Source organism: Oncorhynchus masou, chromosome 23, assembly GCF_036934945.1.
Source record: "Oncorhynchus masou masou isolate Uvic2021 chromosome 23, UVic_Omas_1.1, whole genome shotgun sequence".
In the NCBI taxonomy this organism is placed as follows: domain Eukaryota; kingdom Metazoa; phylum Chordata; class Actinopteri; order Salmoniformes; family Salmonidae; genus Oncorhynchus; species Oncorhynchus masou.
This window is the reverse complement of record NC_088234.1, coordinates 56,646,606-56,668,638: the sequence shown is the minus strand read 5'-3', so window position 1 is coordinate 56,668,638 and position 22,033 is coordinate 56,646,606. Positions and strand designations below refer to the sequence as shown.

At 43.2% G+C, this 22,033-nt stretch overlaps 1 protein-coding gene across 6 annotated transcripts in view; it reads left to right on the top strand.

Annotated features, from left to right (window-relative positions):
* Positions 1 to 211: 211 nt before the first annotated feature.
* The window catches only part of LOC135511092 (ankyrin-3-like), a 125,028-nt gene continuing 103,206 nt past the window's right edge, over positions 212 to 22,033 (top strand). For 4 of the 6 annotated variants that reach the window (XM_064932624.1, XM_064932625.1, XM_064932623.1 and 1 more), the window contains exon 1: positions 214 to 548. In XM_064932624.1, coding sequence (XP_064788696.1) covers positions 429 to 548 — 120 coding nt within the window. In that variant the 5' untranslated portion in view covers positions 214 to 428. Of the gene's footprint in view, positions 549 to 22,033 lie in introns of all 6 variants that reach the window. The other 2 variants (XM_064932620.1, XM_064932622.1) reach the window with 2 other exon arrangements.

Below are 22,033 nucleotides of genomic sequence, written 5' to 3'. Positions count from 1 at the left end.
ACACCATTCATACACACAGACTCTCACTTACACTCTCTTTCTCACACACACACACACACATACACACACACACACACACACACAGACAGATCCACGCGGAGCACCGGCCCAGGTACCGCCATGGACCAGGAAGGGAACCAGAAGAGGACGGCTAGAAACAGAGTGTGGTTACCGTAGTAACCGTTTCTCTTCTCTCCACCTCTGTGCCTGGTGATGCTCGTGGCTCTCTTGCTCCTGGATTCTACACTGACTGAGGTTGACACAGAAACAGGAGGAGACGTTTCCTCATCTTTTCTCCTGCCTACCCTTATCCTCCGACACTCTCCTTGTCAGCAGGACGGAACTCTTTTTCCCTTTCCTTATCTTTTTCTCTGAGATCGTTGGCTTCCACTTCCCTGGGATTTCTACCGTTTTTTTTGTATTCCGCCATGGCTCACGCAGCCTCCGCATTGAAGAAGAACCGGGACGTGGATGTCAATGCTATCGAGGATGAGAAAGAAAAGAAAAGGAGAATTAAGAAACTAGCGTCCCGGGAACAAAAGAGAAAGGTACTTTCACTGGAGCGAGACTCCCTGCTCAGCCACATTGCCATTGTGTTCATATGGGCAGCACACACACACAGAATTCTCTCATGTCGCTAAGCTGCCATGCATTCAATGTAGTGTGTGTGCGCTCGCGTGCACGTAACCTTGTTGAATTTCACCTGTTAGTTAAGCATCAGCCTGGGGCCTTGTTCGTGGTGCGTAGTGGTAAGGTCGTACTTGGCATCTGGCACTTATGCTGTCTAACACTATTGTCTAATCTACAGCTAAACACGGGGCTCCCCCAAATACTACAGCATCACCGCCACTGTTATACTCCAAAATCAGCATCTCTCAGTGTGCGGATTCAAAAGCCTTGATCTTACAGCTTATCAAATGGACAGGGGTATGGTACTGATCCAAACTACTCCTGGTTTATTAGTGATCTAAAGAGTTCTGTACTGTTCCTGGCATGTAGTTATGTTGTGGTCCAGTTGAGAGCATCTGTGTGCAGCTGGATACACAGACGTCCATATATAATGTATATTTCTGTTATTTATTGATGGAAAAGCTTTCCATATGATGGAGGAGAATACATGTGGGTTAATGCTTGCTCTTTTATCTGCTATATGCACATGGTTCTGGTTTTGCTGGACAAATAGGTTGAAGTCATAAATAGCTAGAGAATGTCTTGCTGGACGTAAAGCATCCACTGCTTGATGTTTACTGGATGCAATTATTTCACCCATGAGATCTATTCAATAGAACAGACATTTATTGTCTTTGCTTCTATTTATGCACAATAGATTGTTATTTGACCCCATCATTGACAATGTATTTTTTACATCTATGAAAATATTATTTTTGAACAAAAACCTTAAAGGTGACTGATTTAATTTACTTGATTATGTACATTATCTTTGAGGGTGTGTGTGTTCCTGGTGTCCATGAGGGATATTATTATTATTATTATTATTATTATTATTATTATAGAGACTCATATTTCATGTCGGGCTGAGGGAGCTCTTCTCCATTTATTGATTGCCTGCAAGTATAGCACGCTCCATTCAGATAATCAGTTTCCCCTTTCTCCTCTGAGCTGTGTCCTTCCTCCTGTCCTCATGCTTCTTCCTCCCTCCCTCTCTCACAAAGAAATGCACAGACACCTCACATGCTCCTTTTGTTGCTAGGTAGAAATGGAAATGTGTTTAATGCACATGTAATTTTATAATTGTATTTTAGTCATTTAGCAGACACTCTTATACAGTAGTGAGTGCATACAATTTTCATGTTTTGTACTGGTCCCATGTGAGAATCAAACCCACAACCCTGGCATTGTAAGCTCCATGCTCTACCAACTAAGACACAGAGGACCCTCATAACAAACACACAGGACCCTCAAACCTTTGCTTTTCTACACTACAGTATTAGCCAGTCTATCTCAGATCCTGTTCTATTCTACATTATAAACTGGTTGGTTCGAGCCCTGAATGCTGATTGGCTGACAGCCATGGTATATCAGACAGTATACCACGGGGTATGACAAAACATGTATTTTTACTGCTTTGATTACATTGGTTACCAGTTTATAATCGCAATAAGGCACCTCGGGAGTTTGTGGTATATGGCCAATATGCCATGGATAATAGCTGTATCCAGGCACTCTGCGTTGCGCCGTGCAATATAACCTCCCTTAGTCGTGGTTATATTGGCTATACCACACCCTCTTGTTCCTTATTGCTTAAGTACCTGATGGGCTTGGCTGAGCTTGGCCTGCATCATTTACTACTGTCTGGTGGCCCTCCAACAATACCTGATGGGAGAGAGAAAAAGAAGGAATGAGTGGGGGAGAGAGAAAAAGAGAAGGAGCGAGAGAAAGATTAGGAGAGAGAGAGAAAGAAGTAGTGAGAGAGTTGGTGAGATAGAGGAAAATTGCTGACTGAGGAGCCCGTCTGCCTCTCTTATCAGCCTTCACTCAGTGCTGTACAGGCCTAATGGAGTGGAGGTGTCTGGAGGATTGCTTTTGGCGGGGGGGACCACTAACCTTCCTCACACCAGAAGGAGCTGCTGTGCATGGAGGTATCGTAGCCTGCCAGTGGAAAGAACACCTACTGACACACAGTGAGGGGGATCAGGGGAGAGGTCAGGGTAATCAAGCCCAGAGCTGGCACTAGGAGCTAAGGAGGTAGGAGAGTGGTCACTGTTTCCTTATCATACAGGTTGTCATACCACCTTTACTTCAATTTTTATTATCTCTGAGACATAGCAAAAAGCTTGCGGATTCCCTAAGAGCTTGGCTACAGCAACAGTAGTAAGAAGAGACTGCTGTAGGTGTTAGAGAGGAGAAGGAGAGGAGGAAGCAGTCTCTCTGTCTCTCTCAGGAATCAAGGTAAGGTAAGGCTGTGAAACGATAGGTGCTGACAGGAAAAATGCTGGTAAGCTTGAACAAACAAGATGAACTGGCAACAAACAGACAGAGAACACATGTAAAAATACACAGGGGATAATTGGGAAGATGGGTGACATCTGGAGGGGGGTGGAGACCAGCACAAGGACAGGTGAAACCGATCAGGGCGTGACAGATTTCTTGAGTTATTTTAGATTATTTTTGAACTATTTTCAGTCTACGGCGTTTCAAAATGGACAAAGTACTATTCAGTACAAACTGAAGCATGCTGATGCCTTTACTCGCACACATTTCTCTCTGTTCTGGAACAAGCGAAACAAAGGCAGAACGAGCATTCATTCCTCTCTGTCCCCCTCCCCCTCCCACAAGAGACTATAATATGTGCAGAGAGAGAGAATGGTCCATCCTTAACCCGCTATGGAGAATTGCTGTGTGTGTTGTGGCTGATCGAAGACCAGTCCCAGGGGGGCAATTGTGACCAAGAGAAAGCCCTCATCAGTCAAATGGGCAGGCCACTCATCAAACTAAATGCTAAACTGAAACTGCCCCACAGGCACACAAACCTCTGTCCAGCACTGCTTTTCAGAAATAGTCTACTGTGCTAGTGTACTTCAACAATTCTGGTTAAAACGAAGGAACCCCTTTATTTGATCTCATCATTGATTGCTTTTGTTCAGTTGCATTCAATATGCTGGCACCTCCAAAGCCCTTTAGCCATTTCTTTACAGCGAACAGTAGACTGTTACCCATGGTCCTTGAAATGCTGTTCCTCAATCCTTCAATCTACAATACATCACCCTATTCTGTGTATGGCTATCTATCTCACTGCAATATATTCCGTCTCCAAGGGGCCTGTGAGACGCTGTAATAGGGATCATTTTAATTATCGATCGAGCGGCTCAGTCGTCTGAGGGGTCCTGGAGAGCTGAGTGTTGGGGTGATTTACCAGTAAAGATGTAACTGGATCTACACCAGACTGGTGTGTTTGTCCTACTGGGATGGTACGCCATAACCCATGTATTCTTTGTGGTACACTCGAGATTGGAAGTGACTAGAATTGGTTCTGGTGTAGTGGAATAGAACACAGAATATGTTACCATAAGAAATGGTCTATTGTGTGGCTCTCATGTTGTTATTAAAATCCGCCATGTTCTGGGTCTTGCCTCGGAGATGGACAGTGAGAGAGAGGGAGAGCGCGATGTTACTAGGCCTTAAGGTCATTTGAAGGTGATTGGCGTCCTCTTCTTTCTTCTTTTCTCTCCTCTCTTCTCTCTGCTCCGTGGTACGTTGTTATTCTGTTGCTGCTGTCATCACTCTGTCTTGTAGAGGCTGCCTCTGTCTCGTAGAGGCTGTATTGAGCAGGAGATGCTGATGCTGTGTGCGCATAAACTCTGGATCTCTGATGTAAGTTTGGCGTGAGGTGTAGCAGATTTCTCTCTACACGAGAGAGCTTCAACTGCAAGATTCTCCATCTTGTCTTTTTTTTCTTGTCATTTATTAAGACATCAGCTTCCTGACATTTTCTCTGAAGAGTGAAAATACAAACGTGAAGTCTTGGCATAATCCTTAAATGATGTGCCCAGGGTCGGACATGATGGGGGCAAGAAATGAGGGATGGCTGAGGAGATGAGAAGGCAGGACAGGAGATGGAAAGGAAAGGTGAAAAGATGAGGAATGAGGAAGAGGTGAAGCAAAGAGAAGTACGGGTGCGGTAGTGAACTGAGGAGAGTAGAAAATGGGGAGTAAAGAGCTGGAGGCAGGCATTAGGAGGGGCTGCTGAAGTACCATAAGGATGTTCTGCATTTGAAGAGTTGAGCTCCCACACACCACACTCGCACGTACGCACACACACACACACACACACACATGAATTCAGTGATGAACCCCCATCAACAGTATCTACCAGCTAAACCCACCTCCCCCACAGCCTGTCTGCCTGCACTTCCCAGCACAGGTCCCCCAACCCCCCTTTCTCCACTCGCCCTGAAACCCCCTCTCGTCTTCTCTCTTACAAGGACTGTCCTCCATATGCACTCGCTCATACACACACGCACACACACACACACACACACACACACACACACACACACACCCATACAGAAAGTAAAATCCCAGATCTTGGGGCCATTCATCAGCACCCACCAATGATAGAAGCAGGGCATGTGCACCGATGCTTCTGTTGTAAGTTTCCCTTTCTTCCCCCGCCCCACCATCATCACAAGCATTAATCCCCCATGGTGCATCAAGGCCTCCTCCATCAGGCTGCTAAACATGCTGGCCCAGCCCCAAACACACAAATGCCCTCGACCATGCTCCCCCCATCCCCCTCACTCTCCAGCCAAACCCCTCCGATCTAGTGTGTGTGTGTGTGTGTGTGTGTGTGTGTGTACAGAACATGATAGTCCCATACCCTCACCTCTCTAATAACCCCTCCTGTTGTAGTTATACTGTCCCTCACACCAGTATTCTGACCCATGGGACACATTCTATGTGCCTGCATTGGTAGAGGCAACTCTATCCACCCCCTCCCCACACAACCTCCCTCCCCACACATACCCTATCCTCCCTCCCCACACATACCCTACCTTTCCTCTCTCCCCACACACACCCTAACATCCCTCCCCACACACACCCTACCCTCCCTCCCTCTCCACACACACCCTACCTTCCCTCCCCCCACACACCCTACCTTCCCTCCCCACACATATCCTCCCAACACACACCCTCCCCACACACACCCTACCCTCCCTTCCCACATACACCCTACCTTCCCTCCATACACACACATAACGTACCTTCCCTCCGTCCCCACACATACCGTCCCAAAACACACCCTCCCTCCCCGTACACTCCCTCCCTCCCCACACACACCCTACCCTCTCTTCCCACACATACCCTACATTCCCTCCCTCCCCACACACACCCTCCCCTCCCTCCCACCCCACACACACCCTACCTTCCCTCCCCACACACACCCTACCCTCCCTCCCCACACATAACGTACCTTCCCTCCGTCCCCACACACCCTACCCTCCCCACACATACCCTCCCAAAACACACCCTCCCTCCCCGTACACACCCTCCCTCCCCACACACACCCTACCTCCCCACACACACCCTACCCTCCCTCCCCACACATACCCTACCTCCCTCCCCACACATACCCTACCTACCTTCCCTCCCCACACACACCCTACCCTACCTCCCTCCCCACACATACCCTACCTACCCTACCTTCCCTCCCTCCCTCCCCACACACACCCTACCCTCCCTCCCTCCCCACACACACCCTACCCTACCTCCCTCCTCACACATACCCTACCTACCTTCCCTCCCTCCCTCTCCCACACACCCTTCCCTCCCTCCCTCCCCACACACACCCTACCCTACCTCACTCCCCACACATACCCTACCTACCTTCCCTCCCTCCCCACACACACCCTACCCTCCCTCCCTCCCCACACACACCCTACCCCCATCTGGCCTCTGTCTACCTCAGCTTCATTTGTAGCTAACCACCTGCCAGTATCCCATCAGTAGCACTACTAAAGACTGTTTGTCTTGTAGGTTTTCCTTTACATATTTCATGTGTTATAGCATAATTGGCTTCTCAATTGATCTGTTGTACCACAAGGCGGAGGGAGAAATTAAATAAAAAACTGCACTCGCACCATAATACTTGACTAGCCGTCTGTGTTAGAGCCATGCAAGATGATGACAAAAATTCCTAAATATTTTCACTATATTTTGTATCATTTGAACATTATTTAGACTCTAGACCTATATTTGATCATTTGACCTTGTGCTTCTAAAACCCTGGTTCTACCACCCACTCTTGGTGTCCTTGGTCACCAGAAAATGCCTCTATTTGTGGGCAGAGTCAGCCAGTCGGAGCCTGACCCTGTGTCCTGACCGGGGCTGGAAATGGGTTGTGTTGAGGGCAGATCGATGATAATCATAGAGCAGACACTCCTCCACAGTCAGCTCCCTCTGGGGGGATCAGAGACTTTCATGCTTAGAGAAAAATGCATTTTGTCTCTCCAGCTACCTCCTTATCTATTACTCCCAGGTGTTTGTGTTGCACAACACTCAGGATGTCTCACACAATGGCATCCAATTTTTCAGTATTTATTTGGTTAGTCTTTGTTTCTATTTTACATATGAAGAGATTGCTTTTCAATTTGATTCTGCGATCCTAGTTCCTCCTAGCATTTGACAGCTTTAAAGGTCCATCCTATTAATAGATGTTTATTTTTGTATCTATTTGTACCACCTTATTCGTTGGTCCTTGATAGTCATGTTGAATAGAGAGCTGGGTCCATTCTGCTTTACATCTATCATGCCCTGCTCTTCACCAGACTGCCTCAATTGATTGGACATTTTTAGGCTATATCATTACCTGGTTTTGAGTTTGTCTCAGACACAAACTTCTGTATTACTGCATGGACAAAAGCTGCCTTTTGTCCCTCAGGGAATAAATCATGTTTTCTCTTGGATACAATTGAGCATGGAATGGACAGAGTCTTTGTAGCGGAGTAATTTGATCCGGCATGGAAATTGTAACATTTCTAGAATATGTGTCACATGAGAGTACAGCGATAGGTGGAGAAAGAGAAAAGCAGTGGGTTTTGTCGATCAGCAGATAACACTGACCACAGAACTACACTGTGCTCTTCTGTGCTGTAGTGTAGAGTCCCTGGCCAATGCTCAGATTACAACTTTTAAACTTCTCATTCTGTTTTAATGAGCACTAATCTGGTTTTAGCACTTTTCCAGCAGCTACGCTTGTCTATGTTGTTTAGACCATAAAAATCATTGTGTTTCCTTATTTATTGACCTGTCGAAGGCTTTTGATACGGTTGACCACTTCTTACTTGTTCATAGATTGTCTGAAATAGGCCAAGATCAGGCATATTGCAATTGGTTCTAGTGCTATCTGCTTTAAAACGTTTAGATTCACTTTTTTATCACTGGGGACAATTTTCATACACATCACTGCATTTTGTATAGTTCTGTTGGCTACAAGTCTCTGACTACCATAAGGGCCCAGCATTTATCTACTTTGTGTATAGTAAGCAGTTCTTCAGAGAATCCCCACACTACCTCAGCTCACCTATTAACTGGAGATCCAGACATTTTCAGTCCAGCTCTCTGGACTTGCTGCTTCTGGAGGTCCCACAGGTCCCCACTGACATGGCGAAAAAATGCTTGAATAGCCTTCAGGTCACCATGAAATCAGACTCGCTGGTCTCTATTGGACAGTTTAGGTGGAGTTCAAAGGAGGTGATATGTGAGAGTTGTTTGTTTTGGTGAATCTTGTTGTATTTTCTGTATTGATATTATTTATTGTATGCTCATGTTCACAGGGCTCCTTTGCAAATGAGACCCTGGTCTCGTTGGTGACCCACCCTGTATCAATAAAAGTTGAATAAAATAAAAAGGATGAACTGTTAGGGAAAGGTTGATTATGGCTTCAAGGTGGGAATGGTATTACCATTGTTGTGTATAAAGCATTCTTCCTTATGTCATATATCAGTGAAATGAGCCTGTGGTGACTGCAGTGTTTGAGTCCTTACTCTGCACACGCACACACACTCATTCTCACAGTACAATGACCAGTGGGGCTGAACACATTCAGACAGAGCCCCAGTCCAAGCATCATCGGTTGTGTGGGGACAGCATCTGCCAGAGAGAGAGACAGAGAAAGCAAAGCACTCAGGCTAATTCCTGTTTGATGATGAATTATTCAATACCAGCACTTTCAACAGATGCTACAGAGCCTCTGGTCAACAGTCGGCGCTTATTGTTTGATGGTGTTGTATTTAAGAAGTGCAAAAACACAGTGAAATAGATGTGTGAAATGACTGTACAGAATCCTTTCTACAAAGTAATGACTGTTACTGAGTATTTACTAAGGAAGGGTATAGGTTCATCTTTTTTCTTTTATTTTCATTACAGTAGTTCAAAACAAAGTGCCTGTGTAGACTGGTTCTCTGGTCTCCATAGGCTTGATGGATGTTTGGTTCCTTTGGCTTAACAATGACCACAATTTATATTTTGTCTTTGAGTTCAAATGCCCTCTGAGCTCACTGGTCTGTGTTAGGAATCAATCAATGATAGCAAGGGCAAGTATAGAGTGTGAAAAGAGGCAGAGGAATATGAAGGAAAAGACTTGGCAAGAGAAAGGATAGAGAGGGGAGAAACAGATGAAATACAGAGAGGGGAGAAACAGATGAAATACAGAGAGGGGAGAAACAGATGAAATACAGAGAGGGGAGAAACAGATGAAATACAGAGAGGGGAGATGGATAAAGGAAGGGAACCAGGTTGATACAAGGAGAAGGTGAGTATTCAGTATTGGACGCCCATACATATCTGAGGACATTGTGAGATCACATGGAAATCGGCCATTAGGGGCAGCAGTGAGCGCTGTTACCTTCAAGTAGGTTTCAGATTTGCTTGGGTGTTGGGGATGGCGGATGGGCGTAAGCATTTGCCTCTGATTCCAAAGGTTGCCAGTTTAAATCCAGCAATATCACTTTTTTTTAAATATATATGTATTTTTTAAGCCAATCCCAAACCTTTATCCTTACCTTAACCATTCGGAGTTAATGCCTAACCTTAATATTAGGGAGTTAATGCCTAAACTTAATATTAGGGAGTTAATGCCTAAACTTAATATTAGGGAGTTAATGCCTAAACTTAATATTAGGAAGTTAATGCCTAGACTTAATATTAGGGAGTTAATGCCTAGACTTAATATTAGGGAGTTAATGCCTAAACTTAATATTAGGGAGTTAATGCCTAAACTTAATATTAGGGAGTTAATGCCTAAACTTAATATTAGGAAGTTAATGCCTAAACTTAATATTAGGGAATTAATGCCAAACTTAATCCTAACCGTAAACATTCGGAGTTAATGCCTAACCTTAATATTAGTGAGTTAATGCCTAACCTTAATATTAGTGAGTTAATGCCTAAAGTTAATATTAGGGAGTTAATGCCTAAACTTAATATTAGGGATTTAATGCCTAAACTTAATATTAGGAAGTTAATGCCTAGACTTAATATTAGGGAGTTAATCCCTAAACTTAATATTAGGGAGTTAATGCCTAAACTTAATATTAGGGAGTTAATGCCTAAACTTAATATTAGGGAGTTAATGCCTAAACTTAATATTAGGAAGTTAATGCCTAAACTTAATATTAGGGAATTAATGCCAAACTTAATCCTAACCGTAAACATTCGGAGTTAATGCCTAACCTTAATATTAGTGAGTTAATGCCTAACCTTAATATTAGTGAGTTAATGCCTAAAGTTAATATTAGGGAGTTAATGCCTAAACTTAATATTAGGGAGTTAATGCCTAAACTTAATATTAGGGAGTTAATGCCTAAACTTAATATTAGGGAGTTAATGTCTAAAGTCAATATTAGGGAGTTAATGTCTAAAGTTAATATTAGGGAGTTAATGTCTAAAGTTAATATTAGGGAGTTAATGCCTAAACTTAATATTAGGGAGTTAATGCCTAAACTTAATATTAGGGAGTTAATGCCTAAACTTAATATTAGGGAGTTAATGCCTAAACTTAATATTAGGGAGTTAATGCCTAAACTTAATATTAGGGAGTTAATGCCTAAACTTAATATTAGGAAGTTAATGCCTAAACTTAATATTAGGGAGTTAATGCCTAAACTTAATATTAGGGAGTTAATGCCTAAACTTAATATTAGGGAGTTAATGCCTAAACTTAATATTAGGGAGTTAATGCCTAAACTTAATATTAGGAAGTTAATGCCTAAACTTAATATTAGGGAGTTAATGCCTAAACTTAATATTAGGGAGTTAATGCCTAAACTTAATATTAGGGAGTTAATGCCTAAACTTAATCATAACCGTAAACATTCGGAGTTAATGCCTAACCTTAATATTAGTGAGTTAATGCCTAACCTTAATATTAGTGAGTTAATGCCTAAAGTTAATATTAGGGAGTTAATGCCTAAACTTAATATTAGGGAGTTAATGCCTAAACTTAATATTAGGGAGTTAATGCCTAAACTTAATATTAGGGAGTTAATGTCTAAAGTCAATATTAAGGAGTTAATGTCTAAAGTTAATATTAGGGAGTTAATGTCTAAAGTTAATATTAGGGAGTTAATGCCTAACCTTAATATTAGGGAGTTAATGCCTAACCTTAATATTAGGGAGTTAATGCCTAAACTTAATCCTAACCGTAAACATTTGGAGTTAATGCCTAAACTTAATCCTAACCGTAAACATTTGTAGTTAATGCCTAAACTTAATCACTCTTGAAATTTGACATTTGGAACAACTTTGAAATTTGAGCAACATGGATGAACGTCTAATTCTGATGTGAGACTGTGAGAGCTTGTTGAACTAAGCACATAGCCAGGAGTAACATTTACAGCAAACCACTCACTATTCCAGCATATAGGCCTAGATGGTGCATCATCTCAGAATGACAATCACGGATGCTATTTTCGGCTCATTCTTTGAGAGTGTGCTGTTTTGGGTGCTGTGGTGTAGCTGTTCATAGTAATGAGAGGGGAATCCAGTGTGAGGAATATTTGAACCCTGGGCTCATTTATTTCCATTCTGTCCTGTACTCTTACATTGTATTTTCTGTTCCTCCCTCTGGTTATCTCTCCCTTAGCCCATGAGTCTTAAAGGGGCACACACTCATTTAACATGAACATCACAGTTGTTAGACTGTATTGTGACTGCTACAGCTCTCCCATTATCAATGTACAGTAGCCTATATTGAGTGACACCCTGCTGTGAGAGAAACAACCGTAGGCTTGGACAACAGTCACTACTACTGTAAGTATGGATGTCGTTCATACAGTGAGATTTGAGTGAAGGCATTAGTGCGGACTCTGTCCGCGTCAGCTGTCAGCCATCTTGAGAGTGTGACGGCTCTTGACAAGCAAATGGCTGGGCCAGTAGCAAGGGTTGCATTGAAGATGCTTTAATCACCTAGGTCCTTCTCCATTAAAACACTAACCAGGTTTCCAAGGGTAGAGGAAACACTATAGCCCTCGTGCTGCCAGGAGTTTCTTTTTGATCATTACTGTTGGCCTACTTTGTTGATTACATGAGTTTCAAAATGGATCCTATTCTTTCAGGGCAAGAATGAAATAATGGCCTAAGATGAAAGATATGAAGGCTGAACTGAATGACGGGGTAATGATCCTAGTGCTCCATGAGTGCCAATGAAACTAGTAACGTTGTTAGCCAGAAGGCTGCCATTTTGAGCACTATGTGTCTGGGGGCTGCAAATGGCTGATTGTATGCGAGGGTGCTGCTGTGTGTGTTTCCTATAGGAGACATTTGAAGGTGAGCTGCGATAGGGGTGGGGTAGAAAACAAGACGTGACCTGACAGTTTGAGTGTCTGTTTTTCTGACAGTGGCATTATGGTACCTATCTTGATTTAGCAATGATTGTTAAAATGTATGATTTATTGTCATTTTGTTTCCGAATGATGTAGATTTGGTGAGCAGACCCATATAGGCATATGAAGTACAACAAAAACTTGATGTCAAACGATAGGCTTCATGTGATTCAGCTGTACAATTGCATGCTTGGCTGGCTGTCTGTTATTAACATGTGAGGTAGTGTTTCATTATAGGCCATTACTCTTCCCTCTCCGCTGCGACCTTGCCGGTGTAACATGCTATAGCACACAGAGCAGGCAATATGGAAGCACATACGCACACACACACGTACAGAGGCATCATACCCATAGAGGGCACCGGAGCATGTGCCCCCTCAGATTTGTGTGTGTGTGTGGTCTAGAATAAGGCTGTAACGTAAAAAAATGTGGAAAAAGTCAAGGTGTCTGAAATATATATATATATATATATATATATATATATATATATATATATATATATTTCAGACACCTTGACTTTTTCCATATTTTGTTACGTTACAGCCTTATTCTAAAATGGATTAAATAAAACATTTTCCTCATCAATCTACATACCCCATAATGGCAAAGTGAAAACAGTTTTTGAATTTTAAATCTTTTTTATACCTTAGTTACATAAGTATTCAGACCCTTTGCTATGAGACTCGAAATTGAGCTTAGGAGCATCCTGTTTTCATTGATCATCCTTGAGATGTTTCAGAAATTGCAGCCCAAATAAATGCTTCACAGAGTTCAAGTAACAGACATCTCAACATCAACATTTCAGAGGAGACTGCGTGAATCAGGTCTTCATGGTCAAATTGCTGCAAAGAAACCACTACTAAAGGACACCAATAAGAAGAAGAGACTTGCTTGGACCAAGAAACACGAGCAATGGACATTAGACCGGTGGAAATCGGTCCTTTTTTGCGATTCCAACCGCAGTGTCTTTGTGAGATCCAGAGTAGGTGAACGGATGATCTCCGCATGTGTGGTTCCCACCATGAAGCATGAGCTGGTGTGATGATGGTGTGGGGGTGCTTTGCTGGTGACACTGTCCATGATTTTATTTAGAATTTAAGGCACACTTAACCAGCATTGCTACCACAGAATTCTGCAGCTATATGCCATCCCATCTGGTTTGTGCTTAGTGGGACTATCATTTATTTTTCAACAGGATAATGACCTTAAACACACATCCAGACTGTGTAAGTGCTATTTGACCAAAAATGAGAGTGATGGAATGCTGCATCAAATGACCTGGTCTCCACAATCACCTTACCTCAACCCAATTAAGATGGTTTGGGATGAGTTGGACCACAGAGTGAAGGAAATGCAGCCAACAAGTGCTCAGCATATGTGGGAACTCCTTCAAGATTGTTGGAAAAGCATTCCAGGTGAAGCTGGTTGAGAGAATGCCAAGAGTGTGCAAAGCTGTCATCAAGGCAAAGGGTGGCTCTTTGAAGAATCTCAAATAGAAAATATATTTTGATTGGATTTGTTTAACGCTTTTTTGGTTACTACATTATTCCATATGTGTTATTTCATAGTTTGGATGTCTTCACTATTATTCTACAATGTAGAAAATTGTAAAAAATAAATAAAAACCATTGAATGAGTAGGTGTGTCCAAACCTTTGACTGGTAGTGTACATACCGTTTGTTTTTACATAATGATTATGGCTCTAGATTGCAGGAAAAAGCTGTTTGAGGCATTTGTAAAATGCAAAATTCTCCAACTTCCAGACCGGGGTCCAGCCACCCTCACGCACTTTGTGTTCCCTCAGATTTTTGGGTGCAACACACACAACACACACACACAGCTCAGCCTTGGTGACCTGTCAGTTCCATGGGAGGGAAGAACTCTCCCAGGGTCATGTTGGGGCAATCTCTGCTCAAAGAGAGAGGGTGTAGCCTGTTGAGGATGTTACTCAGTCTCATAGACAGGCAGTGATCCTAATAAATACTGTAGGCAGTCTCACAGAACCAACCGCTACTCTGGCTGAAGAATGGTACTTTCCACTCCTGTCTTATGCCATGCTAGAGACAAGCAAGTGACTGACGTCATCTAGTTAGCACCATTATTAGGCATAGGCTAGTCAGCAGCATGTGAGCCTCCGCTTTACTGTGGATCAGGTCCGCTTTGCATTGTCTGTCTGCAAAACAACAGCCAAACAAAACATTCAGGAGAGACTATATTCCTGTATCTCTGTATCGATTTGATCTCAAGTATCCTGAGCTAAACTTGGCACATTTGCAGAAACATTGAACACAAGGTGTACACAGATTAGGCAGACGGATGAAGCCAGCAGAGAGAGCATTAATAATGTGAGACAGGAAGATTCATCCTGACCAGGGCTGTTTCCATTGAAGCTGATGGTCTGTTACTGTCTGGCTGTGAAAGTGCTGTTCAACTCATTGGGTTTCTCTAACTAGATGGAATAGATTGTCGTTTTGGTCCATCCTCTTCAACATATCAGAGTGAAGCTTGGTAGCTTCTTGACCTGACAACCCCTTGACCTGTCGACCCCAGGAATTGTTTGTGTAGCTATGATGAGACATCACTGTTACCTCAATGGAGATTGACTCTAGCTGTCGTTTTTATTAAATTTTTTATTTAACCTTTATTTAACTAGGCAAGTCGGTAAAGAACAAATTCTTATTTTACAATGACGGCCTACCTCGGCCAAACCCGGAGGACACTGAGCCAATTGTGCGCTGCCCTATGGGACTCCCAAACACGGCCAGTTGTGATACAGCCCGGGATCGAACCAGGGCCTATAGTGACACCTCTAGCACTGAGATGCAGTGACTGCTACGCCGCTCAGGAGCAGCCAACCAATCAAGGTCTTCTCATATACAGTATGTAAGACCTTTGTTCAAATCATGCTCAAAATAGCATAGGAATGGATCAAAATATATATCTCATGATATGCATATTTGTTATGAGGACAATGCTGATGGAATCCCTTAAAATATATTGTTGTTAATTTTTTTTCTGCTCTTTTGCAAACCAGTATTTCTACTTGCACATCCTCATCTGCACATCTTTCACTCCAGTGTTAGTGGTGAAATAATTACAATTTAGCATTATGGCCTATTTAATGCCTTACCTCCTTACTTCATTTTCACATACTGTATACAGATTTTCTATTGTGTTATTGACTGTATGTTTGTTTATTCCATGTGTAACTCTGTTATATAGCCCATTTAGCAGACGCTTTTGTCCAAAGCGACTTACAAGTCGGCTGGGGCCACTACTTTTTACATATGGGTGGCCCCAGCGGGAATCGAACCCACGACGCTTGGCGTTGCAAGCGCCATGCTCTACCGACTGAGCCACACTGCTTTGCTTTATCTTGGCCAGGTCGCAGTTGTAAATGAGAACTTGTTCTCAACTGGCCTACCTGGTTAAATGAAAAAAATCAAATTTTTTAAAATAAAAACTACTTCTACCCTAATTGAAGGCATTACACCTTTGTGCCCCTCCCATCCACAAGCGTATTGTTTTCTGTAGCTTAGGGGCAAACTGTTACAGACAGCCATTATCATACTTTTGTTGCTTTCAGTCCCAGCCAGCAATCATTTCCGTCCCAGGTTAATAAAAAGGCTGATAACCCTGCCTATGCATTTACATTGTCATGTAAAGCAAAGTATATGGAAGGTGTGGAGGATACGGTCCTTGTGATCAGTTTACAGGAAGGAACAGATAAAGAAGATCAATAAGAGAGGTGAAAGGAGAGGTTCACCACAAGTTAATCATCTGTAGTCTGGATGCACAGGAAAAGCAGAGCTCAGGGACAATGTAAAGTTGTGTTCACAGTGTACCTATTCTCTCTCTCTCTCTCTCTCTCTCTCTCTCTCTCTCTCTCTCTCTCTGTCTCCATCTCGCTCTCTCTCTCCCTCCCCCTCGCTCTCTCTCACCCACTCCCACTTACTCTCCCCCCGTCTCTCTCTCTCTGTCTAACACACTGAGATAGTAGGCTGAACACACACAGACATGATATAGTAATTATCTAAGACTAGGCCTAGTTAAGAGCAGTTGAGCTGTTTTGCTCTATGAAATGATTAAATATGATGTAATATCATGGTTTAATATTGGATGCAGATTTTTTCAGCCATTTTGAATGTGTCTTTGTGACGGTAGTGTTAGTCAGTGAGACCGAGACAAAGCAGATTAACTGTGGTGGTGTTGTGGTGAGACAGAGGGGGACAGATGGCTCACAAACTGCTCCCGTCTGCTGCCATATCCCTGCCAAAGTTCAGGGAGAAACACTTGCACACACTCCACTTCATTCACTTTCACTGATCCACATAAGCAGATTTCCACATAGTCGCTGACATGTGTAGGGCCCTATAAAATCTATGTTGTGGACGGAATCACAGAATCCAAATATTTAAAACGGAATTCAACAATATCAAAGAAAACATTTGAAATTACTAGGAAATCAACTAAATGTATTGAACTTAATAGAAAATGCATTCATTTGCCCAAGTTAATAATAAGACATGAACCAAATGTAACAGTGATTTGTATTTTCCTCCATCTTTCTCAAACTCTGCAATCACACGAGCGCTACAGAAACATTGCGAACCCAACAACAGTCTCTAGCTGGTGCGCACTTGAGTTAAAGGGTAACTACACCCAAAAATCTAAATGTCAAGAGTTGTCTCCTGATGTGGTTTAAGCATTGTGTACTTAGCTAATGTTGTTGTTTTTCTTTAAAAAAAAACATGTGATTTTGAGAGCGAAAACCTGGAAGAAACTGTGAAAAAACGGAAACCTTCAAAACCTCAACATGACTGGATTTTGGAAAAAATGCAACAGTTATTTTAGGGTCCTAGGTGTGCGAAGATTAGCCAGTGTTAAAAGTGAAAGGTTTTTTGGTGGTGGAGTTTCAATGTTCCTATTCTGCTATTATAAAATGTATTAAGCAGTAATTGTACTCAAGGAAGAAGCCTTCAGTCTGTACCTAGATTTTTAGACTGTCAAAATCTCAGTCCTGCGCATCTATTTGTTTACTCTATGCCTGCCTTATTTTAGTGGGGAGGCAGGTAGCCTAGTGGTTAGAGCATTGGGCCAGTAACCTGAAAGGATGCTAGATCGAATCCCTGAGCTGACAAGGTAAAAGTCTGTCTTTCTGCCCCTTTTATTTATGTTTTATTTCACCTTTATTTAACCAGGTAAGCTGGTTGAGGACAAGTTCTCATTTACAACTGCGACCTGGCCAAGATAAAGCAAAGCAGTGCGACACAAACAACAACACAGAGTTACACATGGAATAAACAAACATACAGTCAATAATACAATAATGTCATTCTGCCCCTGAACAAGGCAGTTAACCCACTGTTCCTATGTCATCATTGTAAATAAGAATTTGTTCTTAACTGACTTGCCTAGTTAAATAAAGGTGAAATCATTTAAAAATGGTGCTGTCTCACAAGAGACTGCTGTTCTGCAACTCCAGACACAGTCGCAGACTTGACATTAAGTCAGAATGCTTCTCATCGTGGCAGTGAGAAGCACGTGATGTTCTTTTATGTTGTCCGCATTTTTTTTCCACCCGCACTTTCATGCTGGTAGATTCAACCAGAGAATAGCTTTCATTTTTCTGTTTTCCAAAAGGACCAATCATCTGCAACATCACACAGGCTCAAAACAACACAATGACACATTTCTGCATGGTCATTATAAGCAGAGGTTTGATTTTTCGCAGGCTCTCAAAGTTTTTGAAGTTCCTTTCATCCTTGATTCCAAGTGGAATTTCAAACAGAGGAAAATGTCATGCTCTGATGTGGTGTCCTAGACAGCTGTTATGCTCAATGTGAAATGATTGACAGCAATGTGTGATTCGGCACATCCATTTAGCGAGAATTGATACTCTTGCTTGGCTCTCCCAGTTTGAGTTTCCCCATTAAAACCAGCCAGAGAGGAGCTTTCTTGTTGGCGAAGGTCTTTAAAGGACAAGTGATTAGCACCAGACAGACACTCTCCAATAGGAGATAATGGGTGTATGTTGCAAAATTAGACTGAAAGCCTTTAGATTATACTCTAGTCTGTATGTAGTTAAGTTAGTTATCTTAATGAGTCTAATGTACAACACTAGAGAGTTAAGGCTGTACTCCAAAGTTGACTCCAAGAGGTAAACGGTCTGTTGTTTGACAAAGACGAGAGAGAGCGAAACAGAGAGATACTGTCATCCTGTAGAGCAGGTATTCCCAAACTGGGGTATGCGCAATGCCATCGGCGGTACGCCAAATAAAAATGTGTTTCACATTTTTTTTTTTTTTTTTTTTTTTTTTATCTTCACATTTTAAAACAGTCCATTTTGATTTTCCAACGGGGCTATACAGTACATTTGGGTGAGTTTTTTTCTCTCGCCTGAATAGCCTCGTTTCTCTGCCAAAAATACAATTAAACCGTCTCGTGTTCAGCAAAATAACAACACAATGTCAAATATGGGTAGCCTAGTCAAATAATTAACATCCAATCACATTAACCGTTTGTTAACCGTTAACCATTTGTTGTTAGCCCATCTAGCATGGACACGGACAGTTGTGAATCTGATGCAGCCGAAGAGCTACTGCCCCCTTACCCGGGAAAGCACCGAACAACAGACAGGGACGTTGGACCATTGAAGAGGCACAAGTACTGGACAGCTTTATGACATCAAATGAACTTTGGTGGTCAAGATGTGTTGGTATCTGTACTGATGGTGCAAAAGCCATGACAGGGAGACATAGTGGAGTGGTAACGAGCGTACAAACAGTTGCTCCTGACGCCACTTGGGAACACTGCAGCATCCGCCGAGAGGCTCCTGCTGCCAAAGGAATGCCTGACTGCCTGAAAGATGTGTTGGACACTACATTGAAAATGGTTAACTTTGTTAAAGCAAGGCCACTGAACTCTGATGTATTTTCTGCATTATTCACTGATATGGGCAGCGACCATGTAAACTTTTACAACATACAGAAGTGCGCTGGTTATCAAGGGGCAAAGTATTGACACGTTTTTTTGAATTAGGAGACAAGCTTAGTTTTCTTTACTGCCAATAATTTTCTGACCGCTTGCATGATGACGAGTTTCTCACACGACTGGCCTATCTGAGCGATGTTTTTTCTCGCCTGGATCATCTGAATCTAGGATTGCAGGTACTCTCTTCAACTATATTCAATGTGCGTGACAAAATTGAGGCTATGATTTATGAAGTTGGAGCTCTTCTCTGGCTGCAGTGACAAGGACAACACACAGGTCTTTCCATCATCGTATCATTTTTTGGGGGGCAGCAGTTCAATCTGCTGCCACATGTTGCTGGGTAATAAAGCCAGAGAGACGGATGTGGCATCCTGTGTAGGTTAGCTACTCTACTGGAGCTGGGACCATTATCCACACCTCACTTATCGCAGGCATTTTGCTGATATTGTTCATTACAATAAGAAGTAGCCTTAACTAGGGAAATGTCAAGTTTGAAATTAAATACGTTTGCTAATATGGGTGATTTATTAATGGGACAATTGATGGCTACAACTATCATCTATCAAACTAGTAGTAGATTAAAAGTTAATTTTAAAAAAACTTAGCGTTATCACATCAATTCACGATTATGGATTTTTTTGTGTTTTTTATTTTGAGCTCTTTTTCTCCCCAATTTCGTGATATCCAATTGGTAGTTACAGTCTTGTCCCATCGCTGCAACTTCCATATGATATCGGGAGAGGCGAAGTTTAAGAGCCATTCGTCCTCCGAAACACGACCCTGCCAATCCGCACTGCTTCTTGACACACTGCTTGCTTAACCCTGAAGCCAGCCACACCAATGTGTCGGATGAAACACCGTACAACTAGTGACTGTGTTAGCGTGCATGAGCCCGGCCCGCCACAGGAGTCGCTAGAGCGCGATGGGACAAGGAAATCCCGGGACGGCCAAACCCTCCCCTAACCCAGACAACGCTGGGCCAATTGTGCACCGCTTCTTGGGTCTCCCAGTCGTGGCTGGCTGCGACACAACCCGGGATCGAACCTGGGTCTGTAGTAATGCCTCAAGCACTGTGATGCAGTGCCTTAGACCGCTGCGCTACTCAGGAAGCCATGCAATATGGATTTTTGTCCATATCATCCAGCTCTATACTCTACTGTATTTTATTGCACCTGGTCCATCTATTCTACCCTGACCTCTTCCTCCCCACAACATACTGACAGACCCTCAACATCACCCTCCACCACATCACCTTCCACCACCCCCCACCACATCACCCTCCACCACATCACCCTCCACCACATCACCCTCCATCACCCTCCACCACAAACTAATCAGCCTGAAGTTATCATATGAATACTACTATTGCTGTACTCTAACTCTGTCTTAGGAGTGAATTGTGAGAAAACACTGTGTCTGTGAGTGTTTTAGAGTTTAATGACCTTATCAACTCCACAGGGTCTCAGCTGTGTTGAAGATTGAGTCAATAAACAACGAATGTCCCTGACAGATTGTTGTGTGTGTGTGTGTGTGTGTGTGTTTTGTGCATGTGTGTGTGTTTGGGAGGTGGCCTCTTGTCTCCACCCCCTATCTTCCATAACCTCCCACTGTCATCATCCTGGCTGTGCCCCATCGGAGAGGCAGCCGTCTAGGACAGAGAGTGCCAAGAGGGCCCTGGATAGAGACAGCAAGAGTGGATCCAGGTGTGCCATCTGTGCAGATCGGGCCGCGGTGGGTTGGGGGGCGTAGTTAGGGCATCATCTGGAGTTGGGCACATCACTGATACACCACTGCACTTCCATTCGGGACAGCCAATCAGCTGGGGGATGAGTAGCAGGGTATCTCTAGGCTTGTAGCATATCTGAATGGCGAACTCATCTGCTGTGTTCTTGTCATGGCAAACATATATGGCAACGAGTGGAAAAAGACCAGGCTAAGTTATATCTGTGATCTTGATTGAAGTTGTCCGTAGGCTCAGATCTATAGGATCAAGATACGCTTAATGATATCATGCTTCAATCACAGTCTAGGGGCATCTTCTTCCAACTCCTGTCTCAGCTAGAGGGATATCGCACCTGCTGAACATTAGGAACATTAGGATTTTAGGATGGCCACTGTGTTAGAAAGAATAGACAGTGAAACCTTTTTTTAAATACATTTTTCCAAACCTTAGAGTTTTTTGTAAAAAAAAAATCCCCCTTTTTCTCCCTAATTTTGTGATATCCAATTGCGATCCAATTACAATCTTGTCTCGTTGCTGCAACTCCCCAACAGGCTCGGGAGAGGCAAAGGTTAAGTAATACGTCCCCCGAAACATGACCCGCCAAACCACGCTTCTTAACCCACTCGCTCAACCCGGAAGCCAGCCGCACCAATGTGTTGGAGAAAACACTGTTCAACTGACGACGGAAGTCAGCCTGCAGGTCGCCCGGCACCCCACAAGGAGTCGCTAGAGCGCGATAAGCCAAGTAAAGCCCCCCCGGCCAAACCCTCCCCTAACGACCCTATGCCAATTGTGCGCCTGGTCACGGCCGGTTGTGACACAGCCTGGTGTCAAACCCGGGTCTGTAGTGATGCCTCAAGCACTGCGATGCAGTGCCTTAGACTGCTGCGCCACTCGGGAGGCAGTGAAAAGCTTTTGATCAGAAGTTTACCACAGTGCTCCATCTAAGCCCTGCTAAAGTCTGGCTCTGCTGTGA